Source organism: Bubalus bubalis, chromosome 4, assembly GCF_019923935.1.
Source record: "Bubalus bubalis isolate 160015118507 breed Murrah chromosome 4, NDDB_SH_1, whole genome shotgun sequence".
In the NCBI taxonomy this organism is placed as follows: domain Eukaryota; kingdom Metazoa; phylum Chordata; class Mammalia; order Artiodactyla; family Bovidae; genus Bubalus; species Bubalus bubalis.
In genome coordinates, this window is record NC_059160.1 from 16,813,593 (window position 1) to 16,840,422 (window position 26,830).

At 42.4% G+C, this 26,830-nt stretch overlaps 1 protein-coding gene across 1 annotated transcript in view; it reads left to right on the forward strand.

The window, feature by feature from the left end:
- The window catches only part of LOC102396403 (antigen WC1.1-like), a 28,232-nt gene extending 14,278 nt beyond the window's left edge, over positions 1-13,954 (forward strand). The window contains 11 exon segments of the mRNA XM_045165510.1: positions 6,402-6,494; positions 6,571-6,885; positions 8,200-8,514; positions 8,873-8,914; positions 9,003-9,317; positions 9,571-9,603; positions 10,156-10,293; positions 10,683-10,775; positions 11,039-11,086; positions 11,603-11,743; positions 13,793-13,954. Of these exon segments, the coding sequence (XP_045021445.1) occupies positions 6,402-6,494; positions 6,571-6,885; positions 8,200-8,514; positions 8,873-8,914; positions 9,003-9,317; positions 9,571-9,603; positions 10,156-10,293; positions 10,683-10,775; positions 11,039-11,086; positions 11,603-11,743; positions 13,793-13,938 (1,679 nt within the window). The 3' untranslated portion in view covers positions 13,939-13,954.
- Positions 13,955-26,830: the final 12,876 nt, after the last annotated feature.

Genomic DNA, 26,830 nt, shown 5'->3' on the forward strand with positions numbered 1-26,830 from the left:
TGTTCTGACAGCTGCTTTTGTATGTTCTCAAGTGTGGAAATGAGAGCAAACTCCAGTAAATGGAGTGATCTCAAAAAAATAGACTAGGGTCTGTGGGAAAGGAGGTAATCACAGACTTGAAATGTAGCACAACATTCTGCAAAACAGAACAGAGGTTTCCTGGTGAGTTGTAAGCACCAGAGAGGCATACAAGCTTGTTTCTGTTACAAGAAGGAACAGAAATGTAGAGCAAGTGAGTCTATATAAGGTCAGAGAAGAGTATACTCTCCCTTAAGGTAATTAGTAAAGATTTGATGTGGTGTCTTCTTGCCTGGAGAATCCCAGGGATGGGGGAACCTGGTGGGCTGCCGTCTATGGGGTCGCACAGAGTCGGACATGACTGAAGCGACTTAGCAGCAGCAGCAGCAGCTTCTACATCTAAAACAAAAGCAGCAGGGCAAAATTACAAGGAACTTGAAGAATCAAGGAAAGATTTCATCACCAAAGAGTAACTGTAACTTTGCAAAACTGACAAAGATACACGTCAATGACATGGAACTTTGTGATCTAGCTCGTAAAGAATCCAACACAGCTGTTTTGAGGAAACTGAATGAACTACAAGAAAAGACAGAAAGACAATTTAATTAAGTCAAGGAAATAATAGATGAACAAAATGAGAAATTTAATAAAGAGAAGTTATAAAAAGAATGAAATAAAAATTCTGGTGCTGAAGAATTTAATAAATGAAATGGAAAAAAATGTAATAGAGAGCATCTACAACAGAGCAGATTAAATTCAAGATATAATCATTGGCTACAGGATATAACCTTTGAAATAATCAGTCAATGGAGAACCAATGGAATGAGTGAAAAAGAACAAAGATATCCTATGTGATTCATGGGTCTCCATCTGACATAGAAATATTATTAAAGTAATTGGGGGTCTAGAAGAAGAGAGAGAGAGGGTGGGAGAAAGTGTATTTAAATGAATAATAGCTGTGAACTTTTCTAACTTGGGGAGAGGCTTGAAAATTCAAGTTGATAAAGCTAATAGGTCATCCTACAATCCGAATGCAAAAGACCTTCTCTCAGAAACACTATAATTAAACTGTAAAAAAATCAAAGATGAAGAATCATATAAGTAGCAGAAAAATTATTGAATAAAGTGGAATAACTAAATGAATATAATGTGCTGTTTAAAATTTGAAGCTCCACTGGTCACATGCAGGACTAGCTTGTTCACATTTCTTAGGGCCACAGATTGATGACTTATATACAGTTTATCCACATACACAGACTGTCTTCATGAATGATCAATGAAGCATAAAGCAAACATAAGTGGTATTTTTTTTAATAGTAGCAAAATATAGGGAAAATTTGGAAAAATTCCACTTATCATAGTATAAAAAAGTGAAGTCACTCAGTCATGTCTGATTCTTTGTGACCCCATCTACTGTAGCCTTCCAGGATCCTCTGTCCATGGGATTTTCCAGGCAAGAGTACTGGAGTGGGTTGCCATTTCCTTCTCCAGGGTGTCTTCCTAACCCAGGGATTGAACCAGGTCTCCCGCATTGCAGGCAGACTCTTTACCATCTCAGTCATCCGACTCCCTTTATCATAGTATGAAGACTGTTAAATCTGTAGGAAGAAACTTAACAAAATATCTAAAGGACTTTACATTGAAAGTCACAGAGCATCTAAAAAAAGAAAGATGTATACCAGGTTCATGGATTTGAAAACATAAGAGGGTTGTCAATTCTCTTCAGCTGATCTATACGATCAATCTAATTCTAATCAAAATCCAAGCAATATTTTTGTAGAACTTTATAACTCAATTCTAAATTATATATTTAAATGTGAAGGAACTAGAATGGACAAAACAATTTTGAAAAAGAAGGGCGAAAATAGAAGCAAACTAACTTCAAGTTTCGTGCAATGTATCCAGAGCAATGTGGTCATTTAATAAGGATAGATAAATAGATCAACAGAACATAAAAGTTCAGCAATAGAGATCCAAAACCATATATAAGTTGAAATTCTACAAAGACACAGAGATATTTCAAAGGGGAAAATATAATATCTTCAAAAAATAATCTGCTAACTGAATATCTGCATGGGAGAAAATAAACTGCAATCCTTATTTCACATTGTTAAGTCCCATTCCCTCCATCTTCACTCTGCAGAAAGCCCCCAATCCATCAAAGTAGCTCCAATAAATGGTTATTCCCATAAAAATTCAACTATAAAACTTGTAGTAGAAAATATAAGAACAACTATCATGATCCTGGAGAAGGCATTAATTGTTAAAAAATGAGAAGTGATTGTCATCAAAATTAAAATATTTTTCTTTTTGAAAGAAAACATTAAGAAAATGAAAAGGCATTCCACTGATAGGAAGAAATTAATTGCAATGAATATATCTAACAAAGGACTTGTATCCCGAGTAAGTGAAAAATTTATAACAGAAAAATAAGAAATACCCAGTTTAAATGTGGGCAAAAGATTAAGAAAGACAATTCTCCAAAGATGATACACAAATGGCCAATAAATAAATGAAAAGATACTCAATATCACTAGTTATTAAGGAAATTCAAATTAAAGCATGAGATATAAATTCACAAACTAGAATGGCTTGAGTTAAGGAGACTGACAATTCCAAGTTTGGAGAAGGATACTAATCCACTAGAACCTTCATATACTGATGATGATAATGTATAAGAAAACGGCTCTTAGACAACTTTATGTTACTCAAAATTTCTATTACCCAAGAGGAATGAAAAGATATGTCCATAAAAAAATTTAAGCTAGAAAAGTCAGAATATTTTTATTTAAAAGAATGATATACCACTCTAATTTTCTTTAGAGAAAGAATGGAAAACAAATTATGGCATATTCAACTATGTAAGGGTTTAAACAATACAAAGAATAAACTACTCATAAATCCAACTACACAGAAAATCTCAGTGCGTGCTAACTGAAAGAAGCCATGTGAAAGGGATTACCTATTGTATGATTTTATTAAATCCTAGAAAACACAACTAATCTATTGTTGTAACCTGGAAGGGTTAGTTTTAAATTTACATTGAATCTTCTTCTGTGACTTTAACTCTTTTTTGTTATTGTAAACCTATATGATGGCCTGCCTCAGGGAGATAACCTGAGTTGCCCACCTGTGAAGAAACGCTGGGCTGGATGAAGCACAAACTGGAATCAAGATGGCTGGGAGAAATATCAATAACCTCAGATATGGAGATGAAACCACCCTTATGGCAGAAAGTGAAGAATTAAAGAGCCTCTTGATGAAAGTGAAAGAGGAGAGGGAAAAAGTTGGCTTAAAACTCAACAATCAGAAAACTAAGATCATGGCATGTGGTCCCATCACTTCATAGCAAATAGATGGGGAAACAATGGAAACAGTGACAGACTTTATTTTTGGGGGCTCTAAAATCACTGCAGATGGTGATTGCAGCCATGAAGTTAGAAGCTGCTTGCTCCTTGGAAGAAAAGTTATGAACAATCTAGACAGTATATAAAAAAACAGAGACATTACTTTGCCAACAAAGGTCTGTCTAGTCAAAGCTATGGTTTTTCCAGTAGTCATGTATGGTTGTGAGAGTTGGACTATAAAGAAAGCTGAGCGCTGAAGAATTGATGCTTTTGAACTGTAGTGTTGGAGAAGACTCTTGAGAGTCCCTTGGACTGCAAGAAGATCCAACCAGTTCATCCTAAAGGAAATCAGTCCTGAGCATTCATTGAAAGGACTGATGCTAAAGCTAAAACTCCAATACTTTGACCACCTGATGCAAAGAACTGACTCATTGGAAAAGACCCTGATGCTGAGAAAGATTGAAGGTGGGAGGAGAAGGGGACGACAGAAGATGAGATGGTTGGATGGCATCACCGACTCAATGGACATGAGTTTGAGTAAACTCCAGGAGTTGGTGATGAACAGGGAGGCCCAGCGTGCTGCCGTCCATGGGGTCACAAAGAGTTGGACAGGACTGATTGACTAAACTGAACTGAACTGAAGGACTGTAAGGAAATGAAACTAATACATCCCCCTGCCTGAGGACAGCCATTCTAGGGGACATTTGCAAAGGTTGAATAGTCTTTTTACTTTATTTCCTCACCTCTCACTCATCTCTGATCCATAAAGGAACCTGACAACTAGGCCCTGATAAGATGGTTATTTTGAGGTGCTAGCCTTACATCCACCCCCCAACCGTCTTCCCCATTAAAGTCTCTTCCTTGTCTCAACTGCTCGTCTCTTGGATTCATTGTTCTGTTGTGCGGTGAGCAGAGTGAGCTTGGATTCGGTAACACTGTGATAGAAGATGGATCAGTATTTGCCTGGGTCTGAGTTTGTTGGGCTTTTATTGGTTGCAAAAGGCATGTAGGAACTTTTGGGGTAATCCTATATATGCTGAATTTTAATTGTGGTACACTGGCACATGTGACTGTCAAAACTTATGAAAATATGCTCAATATATTTTGTTGCGTGAATATTATACCTCAGGAAAGAAGGTTTTACTATCTGTCTTCTGTTTTTAGCTTAATTCTACTTTAGTAATAAAAAAATTAAAAAAAATGATTTTAGCCCTTAAAATTTTTTTTTTGATCTGACTTCTTGTATATGATAAGCCCTAGTAAGTGGCCTGTAAGTGCTTGGAATAAGGTGTATTCTGTAATTTTGAGATGTATGTTTGTTAAATGTGTTAACTTAAAAAAGAGTCACAACCTAAAAAAAAATAGTCATAACCTAGAAGTTAAGAGTTATGTTCTGTTTGGTGGGAATTCTCAAGACTTTGAGGCTGGGGGACAGCATGTCAAGCAGCCTTGAGAAACTGCTCCAAGGAGGTGGGAAGGAGTCAGGTTATATCGAAGTTGCAACAAAGGAGGCGGGTAGTCTGAACATCAAAGATTATTGTTCATTAAGGAAAACCAGATAACTTATCACTCTTCTGTACATGGGAAGATGCAAGCAGCCAGGCTCACTGAATTCATTCTTTTTATATGCATCTCAGTTATCTGGGGCCAGGATCCAGTTTCTTGATTTTATTACATCCTTAGTTCTCTGCTCACTGCTCACTGTAGGGAGTCGAGGCAGCTGATAGCTGCTGGATCACAGGCATTGTTCTTCCTTTGGGGCTTCCTTTGTGGTGCCCTCCAGGCTCAGAGATTCACATTTGGAGGCCCCCAATTGCTGATGGTTGTGACATTCTTGTTTACTGATGCGGCAGGACATACTCCATTGTGTAATCACACCATTCACATCTTCTAAATATTTAGTGATTGGTTTTGCTGCTTCACTACTGAGTTACTGAGGCTGAGAGTGTTTTCTAGCTACTGTTCCCATGAAACAAAATTACTTTAAAATATAGTCACTTAGGGCGCCCATTTTATTCTGCATAACACAGATCACCGTGCATTTTTCCTTCAGCCCCAGTGGTATTTCCTCACTTCCTTTCAGTCCTCATCGACAGCATTGCCCAAGCCCATCAGGTTTCTGCTAATAATCTCCTCCACCCAATCTAGCTTCTGCCTGTTACTTTGTCCCAAAAGCAATGTCACCAGTTTTAGGTGGCATCCCAAATTTGAGTCATTATGGATAAAGATGCTATGCATATGCATATACAAGTCCTTTTGAATACAATATTCACACTTTATTTGTCTTCATAAATTCTTAGTGATATAGTAAGTTTAAGTGTTTAGTTAATATTGCTGCATAACAAAATTTCCCTCAAGACTTACCAGCTTAAAACTCCTTTTAATCTTTTCTCATGATTTCCTGCATAAAGAATTAGGGATGTGCTCTGATTTGTATTGTCTTGGAGTCTTATCAGCTTGTAGCCCAGTATCAGCTGGGGCTGACATCATCTGAGGACACAACTGGGATGGGGATCCAGGATGGTTCATGAACAAGCCTGGCAGCTGGGTTGAACTGGGTGACCAGAGACCCGCACATGACAGTCTCTGCAGGACAGAGTCTCAACAGGGTAGACTTGCCTTAAAGCAAAGTCCTAAGTGATTACACAGGAAGCTGCCTGAGTTTTCAGACCTACTGCTGAGAGTCAAGCAATGTTACTTTCACTCCCTTCTATTGCTTACTGCTGCTGCTGCTGCTGCTAAGTTCCTTCAGTCGTGTCTGACTCTGTGTGACCCCACAGACGGCAGCCCAACAGGCTCCCCCGTCCCTGGGATTCCCCAGGCAAGAACACTGGAGTGGGTTGCCATTTCCTCCTCCAATGCATGAAAGTGAAAAGTCAAAGTGAAGTTGCTTAGTAGGAATTCACAAAGGTCAACAGAGCTTCAAGAGAAGGAGTCATAGATCTGAATTCTCAATGGATATGACAGTAAACATTTTGTGGATATGTTTAAAAACTTCCAACCCTCCCACCCCTCTGATCATTGCTGTTTCTGCAGGAAACCAGACCCAGGGGCTGCCCCAGTGCAACTACTTCCGGTCTGAACCAGCGGGCTCTGCGGCCTCAGAGGAGAGCGCCCCCTACTGCTCAGGTGAGGGTCCTACAGGATAGAAGACCCTATTCATTCCCCAGGTCACCACGCCATTGTCCCATTTCTCTCTCCTCAGACAGCAGACAGCTCCGCCTGTTGGGTGAAGCCGGTCTCTGCACCGGAAGAGTGGATATCCTTGATCAGGGCTCCTGGGGCACCATTTGTGATGACGGCTGGGACCTGGACGATGCCCGCGTGGTGTGCAGACAGCTGGGCTGTGGACAAGCCCTCAATGCCACCGGGTCTGCTCACTTCGGAGCGGGATCAGGGCCCATCTGGCTGGACGACCTGAAGTGCACAGGAAAGGAGTCCTACGTGTGGAAGTGCCCTTCCCGGGGGTGGGGGCGACACGACTGCAGACACAAGGAAGACACGGGAATCATTTGCTCAGGTCAGCACTCCACACTGTCCACAGGCAGGGGGAGGGGAGAGCCCAGGAGGACGGAGATCTGAGCCCTGAGGGAGAGATGTTGAAAGGACCAGAGTAGGAGGCTTCCTCCCATTGAGCCTGACTTTTCAGCAGGTGAGAAGACGAGGTGCTTTCACTTCCTCTTGCAGCACCTGAGATTCTGGCCTTTTCTTCCCAGCAGTGTTTCCTGGCAGAGCCGTTTCTCACAGTTTCCACGTGAAAGCAGGGCTCTTTCCTCTGTTCCCTGTGGTAGTACAGTCTGGAGATCCTGTTGATGTTGTAATGAAAGCACAGACTTACTCTGTTCAGTTCTGTATGCTAGGAGTCTGACCAGGGTATCTGTGGGCCAATATCCCAGTGTCCATAGGGCTGAGTTCCTCCTGGAGGGTCTGGCGAGGACTCCTTTCCCAGCCTTTCCTGGCTTCAGTGTGGCCTCATTCCTTGTCTCAGAGCCCTCTTTCTTCTTCTTCAGACAACATTCTCTCCTCTGACCTTTCTTCCATGTCTCATCTCCCTCTAAACACAGTCAAAAAGAGAATTCCAGTTTTGCAGATGGTAGGTCTAAGGATGTGATTGTGTATATGCATGTTGAGTTTCTCAGTCATGTCTGACCCTTTGTGACCCCACGGACTGTAGCCCGCCAGGTTCTCTTGTCCATGGAATTCTTCAGGCAAGAATACTGGGGTGGGTTACCATTCCCTTCCCCAGGGGATCTTTCTGACCCAGGGATCGAACCTGGGGCTCCTGCACTGTAGCAGATTCTTTACCATCTGAACCACCAGGGAAGCCCAAAAATATGATTACATTGGGTTTACTTGGTTAATGCATAATGTTGCAGGTTAATATCACCATCCCAAGGTCCTAAGTTTCTAGTCTTAAAAATATCTGCAAAGTCTCTTTTGAAATGAAAGGTAACATTGACAGCTTCCAGGGATTAGGACTTAGACAACCGTGGTTCAATATTCTGCCCCTCTCCCCAGTATCCACATCACTCCCCTTTCATATACTTTTTTAGAGGTTTTGTCAGGAAGCATGATTCAGCTCCTCTCCCTATAGAAGTCCAGGTTGGTCTTCTTCTCTGTTTGTATCCACTACATCATTGTAGTACAAGTAGAAAGACAGACATTAAAGGACAAAATCAGTTGAAGTGGAGACAAATCTTGTCTTCAGTCTTGTCACCTAGTGGGTATCTCCTCCTCAGCAGAGTCAGGAATTTATGGTCACAGTTTCTTGAGGAGAGGAAAACCCAGAGCACTGAGTGGAGTGCTCATTGTGTCCTGCCTCCTCCTATTTCAGAGTTCTTGGCTCTCAGGATGGTGAATGAGGACCAGCAGTGTGCTGGGTGGCTGGAAGTTTTCTACAACGGGATCTGGAGCAGCGTCTGCCACAGCCCCATGGAAGACATCACCATGTCCATAATCTGCAGACAGCATGGCTGTGGGGACAGTGGAACCCTCAGCTCTTCTGTTGCTCTTAGGGAAGGTTCTAGACCCCGGTGGGTAGATGGAATCTGGTGTGGGAAAACTGACACCTCTCTCTGGCAGTGTCCTTCTGACCCTTGGAATTACACTTCATGCTCTCCAAAGAAGGAAGCCTACATCTCATGTGCAGGTGACTTATTGTCTGTTTCTGTGTCTCTCCCAACCCTGTAGGGTGTTGTTAGAGTGATTTTATATTTTCCAATCTAAGGGATGAGTTGAAATTGAGTCTACAAAATGTGCATGTGTGTGTTTGTGTGTTTCTGTGTCTGTTTTTTTGCTTTTGTTGTGGGATGTGGAGACTGGTAAACAAGTAAATAGAGAAATATTTTTCAACAGGTGCTAAGATGCAGTGAATGTCTCATCCCAGTAGATAATGAGCCTCTGTTTACACCTGTTGTTTGGACTGAGCCAAGGACCTTAGATGGTATTATTTGGGGACAGGACCACCCCTAGTTGTCCCTGATCCACTGTTTCCCCGTTGTGTGCAGGAAGAAGACCCAAGAGCTGTCCAACTGCTGCCCCCTGCATAGGTACGTCAGCCCTGCCCCCTCCCCCGTGGCTCCCAGGGGCTCCTTCCTCCCACCAGGGGAATCACAGGAGGGGCTGTTGCCTTTTCAGACAGAGAAAAGCTCCGACTCAGGGGAGGAGACAGCGAGTGCTCAGGGCGGGTGGAGGTCTGGCACAGCAGCTCCTGGGGCACCGTGTGTGATCACTCCTGGAGCCTGGCAGAGGCCGAGGTGGTGTGTCAGCAGCTGGGCTGTGGCCCGGCCCTGGAAGCCATGCGGACTGCAGGGTTTGGCCCTGGAAATGGGAGCATCTGGCTGGATGAGGTGCAGTGTGGGCGCGGGGAGTCCTCCCTGTGGGACTGTGCTGCGGAGCCCTGGGGGCAGAGCAACTGCAAGCACAAGGAGGATGCTGGTGTGAGGTGCTCTGGTGAGTGAGGGGCTCGGGGTCCACCCTGGGTGAGCTGGGGCATTGTGGGGTAGCAGGCTAAGCCGGGTGTGGTGGGAAATTTGTATCCAGACAGTGTCCTGGTGCTGGGGCTCTGATCTAGGACGGGGGAGCCAGGACGACTGGACACTGATGTTGTGGAGACTGAGGGGTGATTTCAGGCTCAGGAGGGAAAAATGGGCTGCCTTGTGTTCTGGCCAATCACCCTGCTCCAAAATCCTGTTTTTCGCTTTAGGTGCAAGGACAACATTGCCCCCAAATACAGCAGGTACTGTGATCCATCCAAGGGCAGGGGAGAATACTCAAATACTGGGGACCTGTTCTGTGGGCTCTCTGACAGCTCGGGAGAGGAAAGAGCCTGAGGAGCCCTGGCTGGTGGGGAGGAGCTGGGGTATTACTTTAGGGGACTCCCCTGCCTTGATTCCCAGGGTCAGAAGGTTCTCATACCCAGACTCCAAGTGAGTCTGGTTCCCGTGGTGCAGATTCTAAGGTTCTTGCACTGCCCCTGAGTGTTGCTGCTCATCAGTGAGGTGCAGGTCCCAGGACTGTTTGACGCTCTGTCTCCTGAAGCCCAAGGGGAAGGGATGAGCTGGGTCCTCAGAAGCTGTCTCAGCAGGGCATCTCCCTGACAATCCCTGGCTCTGCCTCAGCTGGAGTGGAGTTGACTTGTCTCAGGACGAGACCTGGAGGACCCCAGTCACTGTCAGTGCACTTGGGTCTGAGGCTGGGACATCATTGTCCAGAGCTCCCTGGAAATGCTGGCACAGGGGGTTTCTCTGTGCCCAGGATCTTCTCCAGCCCTCTTGCCTGTTCTCCTTAGGAACCAGAACAACCTCAAATCCTCTCTCTGGCGTCTTCTCCCTGCCTGGGGTCCTCTGCCTCATCCTGGGGGCCCTACTCTTCCTGGTCCTCGTCATCCTGGTGACTCAGCTGCTCAGATGGAGAGCAGAGCGCAGAGGTGGACTGCAGGGGGAACTGGGGACCAGGGAGAGTGTTTGGAGGCAGGAGATGGGGCAGGTGTGAGGAGGGGAACCTGGGCCAAGTCTCTGTTCTGAGTCTGCAGAACTCATTGTGCTCCATGCTGAGCTCTAAGGGTTGAATAGACAGAGGTTCTTAGGACTGGGATGTGAGCTCTCATAAGTCATGGCCTCTCTTACGAGACCAAAAAGAGTTGGGGCTGAACTGTGGATTCAGGTCAGACAGGGGAGAAGGTGCCAAAACAGTACATGGAGTGGGAGACAATGCCGAGGTTCAGGCAGCCCTGTGTGAGCACAGGGGAGATGAAGGGTGGGCCTGCTGGATTGGGGTGTCTGGGGCAGCATCTCTGACCTGCTGGGCATCTCTCAGCCTTATCCAGCTATGAGGATGCTCTTGTTGAAGCCATGTATGAGGAGCTGGATGACCTTGTGACACGGCAGGAGGGTCTTCTTGGCAGGCCAGGTGGGTGTCTCTGCCTGCCCTCCTCGGACTTCTGGTTGTCACCACCCACTGGCTGTACACGTCTTCTCAGCATCAGAAGACTCCACTCATGCCCCAGGCTCACAGAGGTGGCTCCTTCAAAGTGGCAGGATGGCCTCTCACAGCCCTCTGAGCCCCCAGCCTCCATCTACACTGCAGGATCTAGGCCTGTCCCTTCTCAGCTGTAACTCAGGTCCTGTGGGTGTGGGGAGGGTCATTCTGTGTGTTGTTTTTCTCCACTTTAGGCTTCCTGTCAGATGGTGAGGACAGCCATGACTCCAGATCCGTTCCAGGTAATAGAGGTGGGCCTGCTTCAGCTGAATGTTGTGGAGGAGAGTTTCCCTCCTCATAGAGAGGAGATGTAAGGGGAACAGTCTTCCGTTGATGGACCAGAGGGATCCCTTGTGTCCAGATTGGGTCTGTCCTTCTCCTTCTCTGGCTGTTCTGTGAGGTCTCACATTTGGGGCTGGGCTCTCTGTGTTCAGAATCACAAATGACACACACTGGTTTTAAAAATAACATCTGTAAAGCACAGTTTGTCAAAATATTTTAGTAATGTTCAATGGTGGGAGGGTTGCTTTGAGATATATATTTTCAATCAGGAAATATTAAGATATATAAAATCATGTTTTGATTTATGGACACATCAAAATGAAACATGGTCTCAGAGAAAAAAATCTTTTGAAACAAGGAGTGACTGGTGCCTCTATTTAGCAGCTCAGAAACTCTGGGTCAGAAGGGATCTTAGGTATTTCCCAGACCAACCCACTTACTGTGGTTTCATCTGACCCCTGCTCTGCCCTCAGAAGCCCCAGATCAAAGGACTGATGCCCCTGGTGAGGATTACAATGATGCTGAAGAGGTAGCAGTGCCTGGGGCTCTTCATGACTCTTAGGGGAGCAAGGAGGAAATGTTCCCAAAGAAGGAAGATGGGCTGAGGTCTCAGACAGGTGAGTGGGATTAGCTGATCCCCTATAATCTTTGGTCTCTGTCCAGGAAAGGGTGAATTTGAGCTCCTCAAGGCCAAGCCTCTCTACAGTTTTAAAACATGGGTAATCTCATGCATTTGATGGGCTTCCTTGGTGGCTCAGGTGGTAAAGAATCTGCCTGCAATGCAGGAGACTGGGGTTTGATCCCTGGATCAGGAAGATCCACTGGAGAAGGGAATGGCTACCCTCTCCAGTATTCTTGCCTGGAGAATCCCAGGGACAGAGGAGCCTGGTGGGCTGCCATCTATGGGGTCACACAGAGTCGGACACAACTGAAGTGACTTAGCAGAAGCAGCAGCAATGTATGGAGAAGGGAATGGTGACCCACTCCTGTACTTTTGCCTGGAAAATCCCATGGATGGAGGAGCCTGGTAGGCTACAGTCCATGGGGTCATGAAGAGTCGCACCTGACTGAGCAACTTCACTTTCACTTTTCACTTTCATGCATTGGAGAAGGAAATGGCAACCCACTCCAGTGTTCTTGCCTGGAGAATCCCAGGGACAGAGCAGCCTGGTGGGTTGCCATCTACGGGGTCACACAGAATCGGACACAACTGATGTGATTTAGCAGCAGCCGCAGCTCTATAATGCAACATAAATTTTCACTTTATATGTGATATGCTTGCATTAAAATTTATAGATTAGGGACTTTTCTGGTAATCCAGTGGTTAGGACTCTGCACTTTCACTGCTACAGCCTTGGTTCAATCCCTGGTCAAGGAACTAAAATCCCACAAGCATTGTGTAGTGGCGAAAAGAAATAGATCGCTTATAGATTAATTGAGCATATTTACGAAATCCAAAAATAGACAAGTGTTTTTATAACATCTCAGTGCTGTCCTGTATATGAAAGATAGAGATTTAAAAACTATTGCAGTATTGAAATTTGTGAGGCATTCTGGTAATTTAAGATTAGCTCTGTTAATAAGGTTGCAATGACATGTACAGAGTCTATGGTATATGGCGGCCTTAACATTAAGCCATGTTGGTGGATCATTGTGTTGGGGGATTGTGTGATTTCCTTGGTTCTGTCTCACTACAGCAAAAATTTGAAGTGACGGATGGACCAGAGTTACAGCTCAGTTATAGCTCAGTTTTGTTTGGCAAGCAAAGGAAAATACATCCTTGAGGTGTGAGGGCAGGTCGACCCAAAAGAAGCAAAGAGGTGACGAGAGAGGCTCAGTTTTGGCTCTTCTTTTTATATGTTTTGTCTCCTCCCCTGAGCCTGCCCTATGTAAACTGGGCTAGCCAGGAGGGCTGTTTGTTTCACCTGAGGTTCTCATTCCAGTCCTTGGACATTCTTTTGTTCTATTTTCGTGGGTTTTTCTCTTCTTCGTCTTTCAGCCACAGCTATTCTGGACTCCTTTTTCCCATTCTAACTACCTAACAATTGATTCAGAGTTTGTGATCAGCTAAGGTGTAATTTCCTCCAGATATTTTAGTGGTCAAGAGAAAACATTCTTTCTCTGGAAAGGAGTATTTCTCCATCTGAGGGCCTGTGTGGTCCCTGGGGAGGGGCCATCTGTGGATGCACCCGTGATACTCTTTGTGGATATTTAGGAACATGCATCAGGGCCACTAAGAGCGGAGTTGGTTTGTTAGTGAGGAACTCAGAATTTTCCTGTCTCCACTCTCCATCTAATTGTGATTTCACGTTTGTCAGTTGTGAAAGGAGAACATTTAAATTCATTGTTATGCTCTTACAATTCCTGGGCATTTCATTGCTGATTGTGTAGCCTGAAGGCAGATCTTCACAGAGCTCCTGTGTGAGCACAGGTCTCCTGTGATGCAAGGTTTCCACAGGAGCTGAAGTCCCAGAGAGCACATGGACTGGATCTGAGAGGACAGCTGGGATCCATCCTCACTGTAACTGATGTGAAATAGTCTGAGCTTCCCTGCCCACACCTGGGTCCCAGGGATGGTTTGTTATCACAACTTGCTTAACTAGCTTCCATCGCACTGTTTGGTCCCCTTGTCTCAGTTCTAATCATAGTTTTCTTTGCTATTTCAGGCTCTTATATGAATGTCTTTAGAGAGGAAGCTGATTCTGGGGAAGGAGAAGAGAGCCCCTGGCTGCTCCAGGGGGAGAAAAGGGACCCTAGATACGATGATGTTAAACTCAGTGCCCCTGGAACTTCCAGAGTGACTTTCCTGTGATTTGTATTAAATACAATATCTGATGCCTCAGATATTCTAATTGTCTGTATTCAATAGAGTAGTGGTGACTTGTGATTGTGTTATATGGAAATTGCTCAAAATGAAATATTCTGAATAAAGTGGCTTTTTTTGCTTTGTTAATAATTACCACATTCCATGTCAAATGCTTTTAGAGGATTGGTCCGCAAACACCATTTTCCTCAAAGGAAATACACGATGAGTGCACTGCCCTGTTTTCTCACCTTCTTCAAAGGCTAATGAGGCCATGACTTAGCTCAGGAACACAGATGCTCCGGGTCACTCTTACTTAGAAAAAGTATCTAAACTTGGTCCACATTCACACCCTCCTTCCTAGCAAGATGACTTTGTTGACCAAAAAGTATAGTCAGAGCCTGTAGAGTTATTTTATTTGGTGGCAATGCTTAAGACTTCAAGCCCTGGAGATATAGAATCTCAGTAGCTCTGAGAAAACTGCTCCAAAGAGGCAGCAGGGGAAGTCAGGCTGTATGCAAGTTTGCAACAAAGGGAGCAGGCAGCCTGAAGATCAAAGATCATGTACCAAGTTAAGGAATGTAGCGTTCTATGTATGTATGGGAAGATGCAAGCCTCTGGTCTCACTGGATTCAATTTTTCCATATGCAGCTCAGCTATCTGGGGCCAACCCTGTTTCCCGGCTCACCTTAAGGGGTGGCAGGTGGTTGCTTCTTGCTTTCCCCCAGCTCCTCAGCCATCACCATGGGGGGTGGCAGCATCCCCTGGATCAGTTTTGGGAGCCCTCATTCACATTTGGAGACCAGAAATCATTGATGGCTGTGACATTTCTCATTTATTGATATGGCAGGAGATATTTTCATTTCACAAACTCATGGAAAAAACCCAATCCTGAACATTCCTGTATGTTCTTCCCTGAGATGTCACATCACCTGTTTTTAACCTGTTCTTGGTCACCAGACGTCTGTGTGGGTTTCAAAGTGGGAATTTGCTGGTGGGAGAGAATGGATACAGCTTTCCTTATTCTGCTTAAGTGTTCATGGGTCAATTAAAACTCTAACTCTAGGTAACTACCTCTGCCTTTTCATCTCTCATTCCCTAGGTTACTTGATCTGTTTATTCCTCAAGCAGATATAGATTCCTCCTTGCTCTTCTCCCATGTCTAGTCCAAATCCTTATGAATCCATTCTTTCCATCCCTGCCTACTGTTTCTTCAGAACATTGCCATTTCTTGTCTGTCGAATTATCTATCCCTCTGAGCAAATTATATCAGCTCATATCTCTAAGTTGATGGATGGCAAATTGGTGCTCACCCACACCCTGCATCCATGTGGGGCAAGAGGGCAAGAAAGTGAGAGAGGGGATCCAGAAGAAGAGATAGATGTGAAAATCAGGTACGTTTGTCTATTTACATTTCAAAGATGTGGATGGAGGGGTCTGATATGACTGAATTCTTAAAGGAAGAATTTCAGACTAATGGGCTCCTCTGAAAACAAACTGTTTCAAGATTGCTTTAGTCTGGTTACTACTGAAAATGTAAACGTGATCCTGCTGTGATTCTTCAGGGTAGAGAGAGCTGTCACGTAGGAGTGGCCAAGTAAAGATTACATTTCACAACACCCCTCTCCCCCCCAATTCCATTGTGGACATGTGGAGAGGCTGCTGAACTAATCTAAGACCTGAGAGTGATGGCCTGGTTGTGAGTTGAACCCACCCAGTTCCTGGCGGATGGCTCTGCATGGTGTCCAGGGCTCCGACCTACAGTCACGCTTGCAGTCTTCATAGTTCTAGGCTGTGCTTGGGGGTGGGAAGATGCCCAGGACTTCTCCCAGGGCAGCTCACATGGCTATCCGCCACTGGGAAGTGATGAAATAAATGACGTATGATGAAAGAAATAAAGTATACCCACCAAGAAGCTCAGGGAGCTCCAAAAAATGCAGATAAACAATCAAATCCAGGGAAAGAATATGTGAACAAAATAAGATTAAAAAATTATTTATTATTATTATTGTTTTCAATTTTTGGTTTCACTGGGTCTTTGTTGACACACATGGGCTTTCTCTAGTTGCGGCAAGCAGGCACTACTCTTCTTTGTGGACAGCAGGCCTCACAGTGTGGGGGCTTCTCCTGTTGTGGAGCATAGGCTCTAGGTGCACAGGCTTCAGTACTTGTAGCATGCCGGCTCCTATTAGCAGTTTGCGGGTCCTAGAGCACAGAGTAGTTGTGCATAGGCTCTGAGTTGCTCTGCAGAATAAATTCCGTTTTTTTTTTTTTTTTTTTTCTGTACAGAGACTGAAATCATAAAAACGGAAGCAACCAGGGAGTTTGCTGATGGTTTAGTGGTTAGGATTCGATGCTTTCACTGCTTTGCCTGTATTCTATCCTGGTTAGGCAACTGTGCAATGAGGCAAAAAAGGAGATCCCTTAAGCTGTGCAATGAGGCACAAAAAGAGAAGGAACCAAACAGAAATTCTGTTGCTTACGATTACAATGAATGAAATGCAACAAAATAAAAAATGCTACAGAAAACATCAGCAACAGCAGAAAAATCTTTGAGGCACAAGACAAGAAAATTGAAATTAGCCAGCCAGAGGACAAAGAAGCAAAAAGAATGAAAAGGTGTGAAAGAACCTGTGCGAACTTTGGGATAACATTCACAGTAACAACCTGCACATTATTGGAGTCCCAGAAGGAGGAGAGGAGGGGAAAGGGACAGAGATTGTACTTTAAGAAATAATACCAGATAAGTTACACATCTGATGAGACTTAGGCCTCCAAGTTCATGTAGCTAATAGGTCACCCCTCAGAGTTCACTCAAAATGATCGTCTCCAAGACACATTGTTTATAATCAAGACAAAGAGAGAATTTTAGAAGCATCGAGAGAAAAGCCAATGCTCACAAAAAAGGAATTCCCTTAAGAATATCAGTGGACTTCTGAGAAGAAACCTGTCAAGCCAGGAGAGAAAGGGATGATATATTCAAACTGAAGAAAGTAAACCTGCCAGCCAAGTATACTTTTCTCAGGAAGGTTGTCTTTCAGAAATGAGGATGAGATAAAAGCGTTCCCAAACAAACAACAGTTGAGGGAGTTCACCAACACAGGTTTGTCTTACAAGATGGCTGAGGGGAGTTCTTCAAGCTAAATGAAGGATGTTAATTATTACATGAAAGAAGTGAAATTTTACAACAGACTTGTAAATATAAATGTTTAATCCAATACAGAATACTCTAACACTGAATATAGTAGTGTGTTAACCAGTTAGCTCTAGTCTAGGGGGAAGTATTAAAATAACTATAGAGAAAAATATTTTGTTAGTGATATACAATATAAAGAGAGGTAAATTCTGACATCAAAAACAGAAAGTGTAGGGAGAGGATCAAAAGGTAGAACATTTGTATGTGATTGAAATTAATTTGTTATCAGTGTAATAGAGGCTACTGTGTCTATAAGATATTTTATGTGAACCATGTGGCAATAAAAATGTAAAAACCTACAGTAGATTCACAAAAAGTAAAGAGAAAAAAATCAAAGCACATTATTATCCAAAATCATCAGTTCACAGTTCTAACTGTTGTACAGGACAGTCGAGTTGTCCTGGTCTCTACAGCATCCTTCAAGATCAGCCCCAGAGGTCTCTCCTTTCACAAAGTGAAAAACTAATTAGTCTGTCTGTTATTATAAGCCAAAGAACTCTTTCTGCACCTCATCTCCTTCCTTATATCATATAGATGGTGCAGCTGTACTTTTTTAATTGCAAATTTTCATCCTGTGACATTCCTGTGTGGTTTTAATTGAAAAACTGCCAAATGATAAATCATCCCAATACCCTGTCTCCTCTGTTGGTTCTGATTAAGACTTAAGAAGAAGACATGTGAGTGTGTTGTGGTTTGTCTTGTGTATCCTTAGAGATAGAGATTTTCAGAGTTTGTTGTGATGTATCTGGTGGTGATATGTACCTTCTTTTTGAAAATCAAATTTTGAGAACTCTGCAGTCAAGGAGGAAAATACTTCTTGCAGCAAATGAAACTTAAACCTATGGGGTCTTCAGTTGCTTTCACATATAACCAGAGGACTAAAAAGTTTCCTTAGCCAGTGACTGTACCTTTTTGACTTCAAAGAACCTGCAGCTACTTCTGTGGCGTTGGGCTTCAACTAGATGTTTTATCAATGGTGCTGTATAGAAGAAGTTTTGAGACTACTGTAAAAATAAGACCAATAACTGGAAGCAGGAGGCTTAAGTCCAAACCCTGATTCCAGGGAACTCCTGACTCCAGGGAACATTAATTGACATGAGCTCATCAAACACCTCCATACCTACACTGAAACCAAGCACCACACAAGGGCCAACGAGTTCCAGGGCAAGACATACCAAGCAAATTCTCCAGCAACACAGGAGCACAGCCCTGAGCTCCAATATACAGGCTGCCCAAAGTCACTCCAAAACCATAGACATCTCATAACTCATTACTGGACACTTCATTGCACTCCAGAGAGAAGAAATCCAGCTCCACCCACCAGAACACCGACACAAGCTTCCCTAACCAAGAAACCTTTACAAGCCACCTGTACAAACCCACACACAGTGAGGAAATGCCACAATAAAGAGAACTCCACAAACTGCCAGAATACAGAAAGGACACCCCAAACTCAGCAATTTAAACAAGATGAAGAGACAGAGGAATACCCAGCAGGTAAAGGAACAGGATAAATGCCCACCAAACCAAACAAAAAGGAAGAGATAGGGAATCTACCTGATAAAGAATTCCAAATAATGATAGTGAAATTGATCCAAAATCTTGAAAGCAAAATGGAATCACAGATAAATAGCCTGGCGACAAGGATTGAGAAGATGCAAGAAAGGTTTAACAAGGACCTAGAAGAAATAAAAAAGAGTCAATATATAATGAATAATGCAATAAATGAGATCAAAACCACTCTGGAGGCAACAAATAGTAGAATAACAGAGGCAGAAGATAGGATTAGTGAATTAGAAGATAGAATGGTAGAAATAAATGAATCAGAGAGGAAAAAAGAAAAATGAATTAAAAGAAAAGAGGACAATCTCAGAGACCTCCAGGACAATATTAAACGCTACAACATTCGAATCATAGGGGTCCCAGAAGAAGAAGACAAAAAGAAAGACCATGAGAAAATACTTGAGGAAATAATAGTTGAAAACTTCCCTAAAATGGGGAAGGAAATAATCACCCAAGTCCAAGAAACCCAGAGTGTCCCAAACAGGATAAACCCAAGGCGAAACACCCCAAGACACATATTAATCAAATCAACAAAGATCAAACACAAAGACCAAATATTAAAAGCAGCAAGGGAAAAACAACAAATAACACACAAGGGAATTCCCATAAGGATAACAGCTGATCTTTCAATAGAAACTCTTCAAGCCAGGAGGGAATGGCAAGACATAATTAAAATGATGAAAGAAAATAACCTACAGCCCAGATTACTGTACCCAGCAAGGATCTCATTAAATATGAAGGAGAAATCAAAAGCTTTTCAGACAAGCAAAAGCTGAGAGAATTCAGCACCACCAAACCAGCTCTCCAACAAATACTAAAGGATATTCTCTAGGCAGGAAACACAAAAAGGGTGTATAAATTTGAACCCAAAACAATAAAGTAAATGGCAACGGGATCATACTTATCAATAATTACCTTAAACGTAAATGGGTTGAATGCCCCAACCAAAAGACAAAGACTGGCTGAATGGATAAAAATACAAGACCCCTACATATGTTGTCTACAAGAGACCCACCTCAAAACATGGGACACATACAGACTGAAAGTGAAGGGCTGGAAAAAGATTTTCCATGCAAATAGGGACCAAAAGAAAGCAGGAGCAGCAATACTCATATCAGATAAAATAGACTTTAAAACAAAGGCTGTGAAAAGAGACAAAGAAGGTCACGACATAATGATCAAAGGATCAATCCAAGAAGAAGATATAACAATTATAAATATATATGCACCCAACATAGGAGCACCGCAATATGTCAGACAAATGCTAAAAAGTATGAAAGGAGAAATTAACAATAACACAATAATAGTGGGAGACTTTAATACCCCACTCACACCTATGGATAGATCAACTAAACAGAAAATTAACAAGGACACACAAACTTTAAATGATACAATAGACCAGTTAGACCTAATTGATATCTATAGGACATTTCATCCCAAAACAATGAATTTCACCTTTTTCTCAAGCGCACACGGAACCTTCTCCAGGATAGATCACATCCTAGGCCATAAACCTAGCCTTGGTAAATTCAAAAAAATTGAAATCATTCCAAGCATCTTTTCTGACCACAATGCAGTAAGATTAGATCTCAATTACAGGAGAAAAACTATTAAAAATTCCAACATATGGAGGCTGAACAACACGCTGCTGAATAACCAACAAATCACAGAAGAAATAAAAAAAGAAATAAAAATTTGCATAGAAATGAATGAAAATGAAAACACAACAACCCAAACCTGTGGGACACTGTAAAAGCAGTCCTAAGGGGAAAGTTCATAGCAATATAGGCATACCTCAAGAAACAAGAAAAAAGTCAAATAAATAACCTAACTCTACACCTAAAGCAACTAGAAAAGGAAGAAATGAAGAACCCCAGGGTTAGTAGAAGGAAAGAAATCTTAAAACTTAGGGCAGAAACAAATGCAAAAGAAACAAAAGAGACCATAGCAAAAATCAACATAGCCAAAAGCTGGTTCTTTGAAAGGATAAATAAAATTGACAAACCATTAGCCAGACTCATCAAGAAACAAAGGGAGAAAAATCAAATCAATAAAATTAGAAATGAAAATGGAGAGATCACAACAGACAACACAGAAATACAAAGGATCATAAGAGACTACTATCAGCAATTATATGCCAATAAAATGGACAACGTGGAAGAAATGGACAAATTCTTAGAAAAGTACAACTTTCCAAAGCTGAACCAGGAAGAAATAGAAAATCTTAACAGACCCATCACAAGCACGGAAATTGAAACTGTAATCAAAAATCTTCCAGCAAACAAAAGCCCAGGTCCAGACAGCTTCACAGCTGAATTCTACCAAAAATTTAGAGAAGAGCTAACACCTATCCTAGTCCAACTCTTCCAGAAAATTGCAGAGGAAGGTAAACTTTCAAACTCATTCTATGAGGCCACCATCACCCTAATACCAAAACCTGACAAAGATGCCACAAAAAAAGAAAACTACAGGCTAATATCACTGATGAACATAGATGCAAAAATCCTTAACAAAATTCTAGCAATCAGAATCCAAAAACACATTAAAAAGATCATACACCATGACCAAGTGGGCTTTATCCCAGGGATGCAAGGATTCTTCAATATCCGCAAATCAATCAATGTAATACACCACATTAACAAATTGACAAATAAAAACCATATGATTATCTCAATAGATGCAGAGAAAGCCTTTGACAAAATTCAACATCCATTTATGATAAAAACTCTCCAGAAAGCAGGAATAGAAGGAACATACCTCAACATAATAAAAGCTATATATGACAAACCCACAGCAAACATTATCCTCAATGGTGAAAAATTTAAAGCATTTTCTCTAAAGTCAGGAACAAGACAAGGGTGCCCACTTTCACCATTACTATTCAACATAGTTTTGGAAGTTTTGGCCACAGCAATCAGAGCAGAAAAAGAAATAAAAGGAATCCAAATTGGAAAAGAAGAAGTAAAACTCTCACTATTTGCAGATGACATGATCCTCTACATAGAAAACCCTAAAGACTCCACCAGAAAATTACTAGAGCTAATCAATGAATATAGTAAAGTTGCAGGATATAAAATCAACACACAGAAATCCCTTGCATTCCTATACACTAATAATGAGAAAATATAAAGAGAAATTAAGGAAACAATTCCATTCACCATTGCAATGAAAGAATAAAATACTTAGGAATATGTCTACCTAAAGAAACTAAAGACCTATATATAGAAAACTATAAAACACTGGTGAAAGAAATCAAAGAGGACACTAATAGATGGAGAAATATACCATGTTCATGGATTGGAAGAATCAATATAGTGAAAATGAGTATACTACCCAAAGCAATCTATAGATTCAATGCAACCCCTATCAAGCTACTAAGGGTATTCTTCACAGAATTAGAACAAATAATTTCACAATTTGTATGGAAATACAAAAAACCTGGAATAGCTAAAGCTATCTTGAGAAAGAAGAATGGAACTGGAGGAATCAACCTGCCTGACTTCAAGCTCTACTACAAAGTCACAGTTATCAAGACAGTATGGTACTGGCACAAAAGACAGAAATATAGATCAATGGAACAAAATAGAAAGCCCAGAGATAAATCCACGCACATATGGACACCTTATCTTTGACAAAGGAGGCAAGAATATACAGTGGATTAAAGACAATCTCTTTAACAAGTGGTGCTGGGAAAACTGGTCAACCACCTGTAAAAGAATGAAGCTAGAACACTTTCTAACACCATACACAAAAATAAACTCTAAATGGATTAAAGATCTAAACGTCAGACCAGAAATTATAAAAGTCCTAGAGGAGAACATAGGTAAAACACTCTCCGACACACATAACGGCAGGATCCTCTATGACCCACCTCCCAGAATATTGGAAATAAAAGCAAAAATAAACAAATGGGACCTAATTAAACATAAAAGCTTCTGCACAACAAAGGATATTATAAGCAAGGTGAAAAGACAACCTTCAGAATGGGAGAAAATAATAGGAAATAAAGCAACTGACAAACAACTAATCTCAAAAATATACAAGCAACTCCTACAGCTCAATTCCAGAAAAATAAATGACCCAATCAAAAAATGGGCCAAAGAACTAAATAGACATTTCTCCAAAGAAGACATACAGATGGCTAACAAACACATGAAAAGATGCTCAACATCACTCATTATCAGAGAAATGCAAATCAAAATCACTATGAGGTACCATTTCATGCCAGCCAGAATGGCTGCAATCCAAAAGTCTACAAGTAATAAATGCTGGAGAGGGTGTGGAGAAAAGGGAACCCTCTTACACTGTTGGTGTGAATGCAAACTAGTACAGCCACTATGTAGAACAGTGTGGAGATTCCTTAAAAAACTGGAAATAGAACTGCCTTATGATCCAGCAATCCCACTGCTGGGCATACACACTGAGGAAACCAGAATTGAAAGAGACGCATGTACCCCAATGTTCATCACAGCACTGTTTATAATAGCCAGGACATGGAAGCAACCTAGATGTCCATCAGCAGATGAATGGATAAGAAAGCTGTGGTACGTATACACAATGGAGTATTACTCAGCCATTAAAAAGAATACATTTGAATCAGTTCTACTGAGGTGGATGAAACTGGAGCCTATTATACAGAGTGAAGTAAGCCAGAAAGAAAAACACCAATACAGTATACTAAGGCATATATATGGAATTTAGAAAGATGGTAACAATAACCCTGTGTACGAGACAGCAAAAGAGACACTGATGTATAGAACAGTCTTTGGACTCTGTGGGAGAGGGAGAGGGTGGGATGATTTGGGAGAATGGCATTGAAACATGTATAATATCATATATGAAATGAGTCGCCAGTCCAGGTTTGATGCACGATACTGGATGCTTGGGGCTGGTGCACTGGGACGACCCAGAGGGATGGTATGGGGAGGGAGGAGGGAGGAGGGTTCAGGATGGGGAACACATGTATATCTGTGGTGGATTAATTTTGATATATGGCAAAACCAATACAATATTGTAAAGTTAAAAATTAAATAAAATAAAAAAAATTAAAAAAAAAAGAAAATCAAATTTTGCCCTGTTAATTGCTGAAAGCATTTGACTTAAAAAAAAAAAAAAGGTATCAATTAGCTAAATGATGTCCTCAGAACTAGTTCTTTATATTTAAGATACTTTCTTTTAAAAGTCTAGAATAGTACCATTCAGTCATTCAATAAACATTAGCTGAGCATCTATTAGTCAAGGCTATGGTTTTTCCAGTGGTCATGTATGGATGTGAGAGTTGGACTGTGAAGAAAGCTGAGCGCCGAAGAATGATGCTTTTGAACTGTGGTGTTGGAGAAGACTCTTGAGAGTCCCTTGGACTGCAAGGAGATCCAACCAGTCCATTCTAAAGGAGATCAGTCCTGGATGTTCATTGGAAGGACTGATGTTGAAGCTGAAACTCCAATACTTTGGCCGCCTGATGCAAAGAGCTGACTCATTGGAAAAGACCCTAATGCTGGGACGGATTGGGGGCAGGAGGAGAAGGGGACGACAGGATGAGATGGCTGGATGGCATCACCGACTCGACTCGATGGACATGAGTTTGAGTGAAGTCCGGGAGTTAGTGATGGACAGGGAGGCCTGGCGTGCTGCGATTCATGGGGTCGCAAAGAGTTGGACACGACTGAGAGACTGAACTGAACTGAACTGAACTGAGCATCTATTAACTTATAGAGAGTAGAAATACAGAGCTTATACACAGGAACAGGACTCACTCCAATCCTGGGCCTTGGCAGGGCCTCAGCAGATGCTTGCAGCCTGTAGGAGCCTTGGAGAGCATGCCCAGATGCGGAAGGATTTGATGATAAGGCAAAGAGAATCTGTTCACAGACTTGTAGATGTTAAAGGAGGAGCACATTTTGCTGTGTTTCCAGTGTTCTTATCCTGGTCTGCAGCCTGGACTCAGCTGCACCAAAGCTCCATGTGCCATAGATCATCAGTTCATAGAGTTCAAGTCTGAGCAACCACACAGGCTTTGAACTATGAGGGCCATCCCAGTAGCACTAATCTTGGGTTTAAGAGGCTTAAGAATGACCACGCACAGGAGCTCAATAGCTCTGGGGTTGGTCATTACATCAACTCTGAGCAGAGGTGGATTAATTATGAAGCTATTGAAGCTTCACTTTCATAGCCTCTCCTTACACCAGCCCCTTCCAAGTCCCATGAGGAAGCTCTAGGGCTGTGCTCACAAGGATATAGGTTTTGAAACAGCCATTTTCTTGAGATGAGGAAAAAAATATTCAGCAAAATCATTTCTTAACCAAAGGTGAAGTAGTTTATTAAGGGCTGCTGCTGCTGCTGCTAAGTCGCTTCAGTTCGTGTCCGACTCTGTGCGACCCCATAGACGGCAGCTCACCAGGCTCCCCCGTCCCTGGGATTCTCCAGGCAAGAACACTGAAGTGGGTTTCCAGTTTCTTCTCCAACGCATGAAAGTGAGAAGTGAAAGTGAAGTCACTCAGTCGTGTCCTGACTCTTAGCGACCCCATGGACTGCAGCCTACCAGGTTCCTCCGTCCATGGGATTTTCCAGGCAAGAGTACTGGAGTGGGGTGCCATTGCCTTCTCCATTATTAAGTGCATGGAGCACTAAATCCAGGAATCAAATTTGTTCAGAAAATCAAGAAAAGACTTAGGGGGCTTAGAAAGTACATGTTGCCTTTTCATTAGTACAGGATTGGTGGAAGGTAAAAACAGGATCAAAGATGATGAACTGACTAACTCAGAGGAAAGAAGAGCTGTTTAAGGATGAAGGTCAAGACGCTAAGAGACAAATTCGGGAAACTGAGCCTGACTGTCAGCACAGAGTGATGTAAAGGGAACAGGAGATGTACCAGAGGTGGGTGCTCTTAGACTGGACTTACATCTAGTTGTTGGTCAATCAGAAATGGTGACTGAGAAACAACCAAGCCCAACAGAGGAAACAAGGTGAGATCTGAGGGAGCAGCTTGGGATGAAGGCACAAAAGGAAGGGGAGATCCAGGAAAGTACCTGCTTCATGTGACAGATTCTGTCTTGTTTTCAGGTCTTCTTTCTCCTTTGTATCCTTCAGAAGAGACTCTGCTCTGCTGCTGGATAAAGTGACCCCCAAATATCACACATACATACATACACACACACACACACACACACAGACACAAATGCACACATACACACACACTCATCACAACCTACAGACGTCTGTGGTCAGTGAGGCTCTTGCACGTGCACCATCTGGAACATGCAGCCTCTGGGGCAGGAAAAAGAGAGAGACTAGAGAGTCACATTTGGGCTTTTCCTGCCTCCACTCAGAAGTGACACAGGTGACACCACCCATGTTTCATTGGCCACAATGAGGCACCAATACAGCTATGTGATGAGTATTACTGTCTATCCACGTCCTTCAGTGGAACTCCTGAGAGCAGTGCTGTCAGTTTTTTCTCTCCTTGGAGAAGCTTCTGAGGTACAGCTTTGTGCAGAGATTGAACGTGATCTGACCCTCCGGAGTGGGATTTGAAGGCATTTTCTATTTGGATCCTTTGGCTGGTGTGTCTCTGTCTCCTTACTCCATCTCAGTCTGTGCCAAGTGGGATTAGTCAGATTTTGCCCCCACCTCCCTTCCCCACTCAGTATCACTAACTGCATAGTGATTTTCAGCATTTGTTCATGCATTCATTTCTTATCCAATATTTGTTATACTCCTTCTATGTGTCTTTACTTGACCTTATAGAGACATTGAAGAACAAGACACAATACTTGCTCTCAAGAAGCCCCCACTTTAGAGACAATAAGAAAGTTTTTACAGATTGAAGAGACACAGCAGTAATTTTGAGCTGGAGGAATTAGAAAGAGTTCACGGAGGTGACAACTCTGTGCATCTAAAAACAGGGAAAGATACACATATTTTCTTTCTGTAGTGGGCTTGAAAATGTGCCCTCTAGAATTCAATATGCATAAGTGTAATATTCACTATTTTAATAACTGATTTCATCTTCTGCAGTAGCAAGTGGTGTTTGCATGGATTGAAAGTTCCACAAAGTTAACACAGACTCTCCCATTTAAAATTTGTCCCCAAGTTAGCTCGGGTTTATGGTAATAATTATCTTGTCAACTCTAGTTGAAGCTC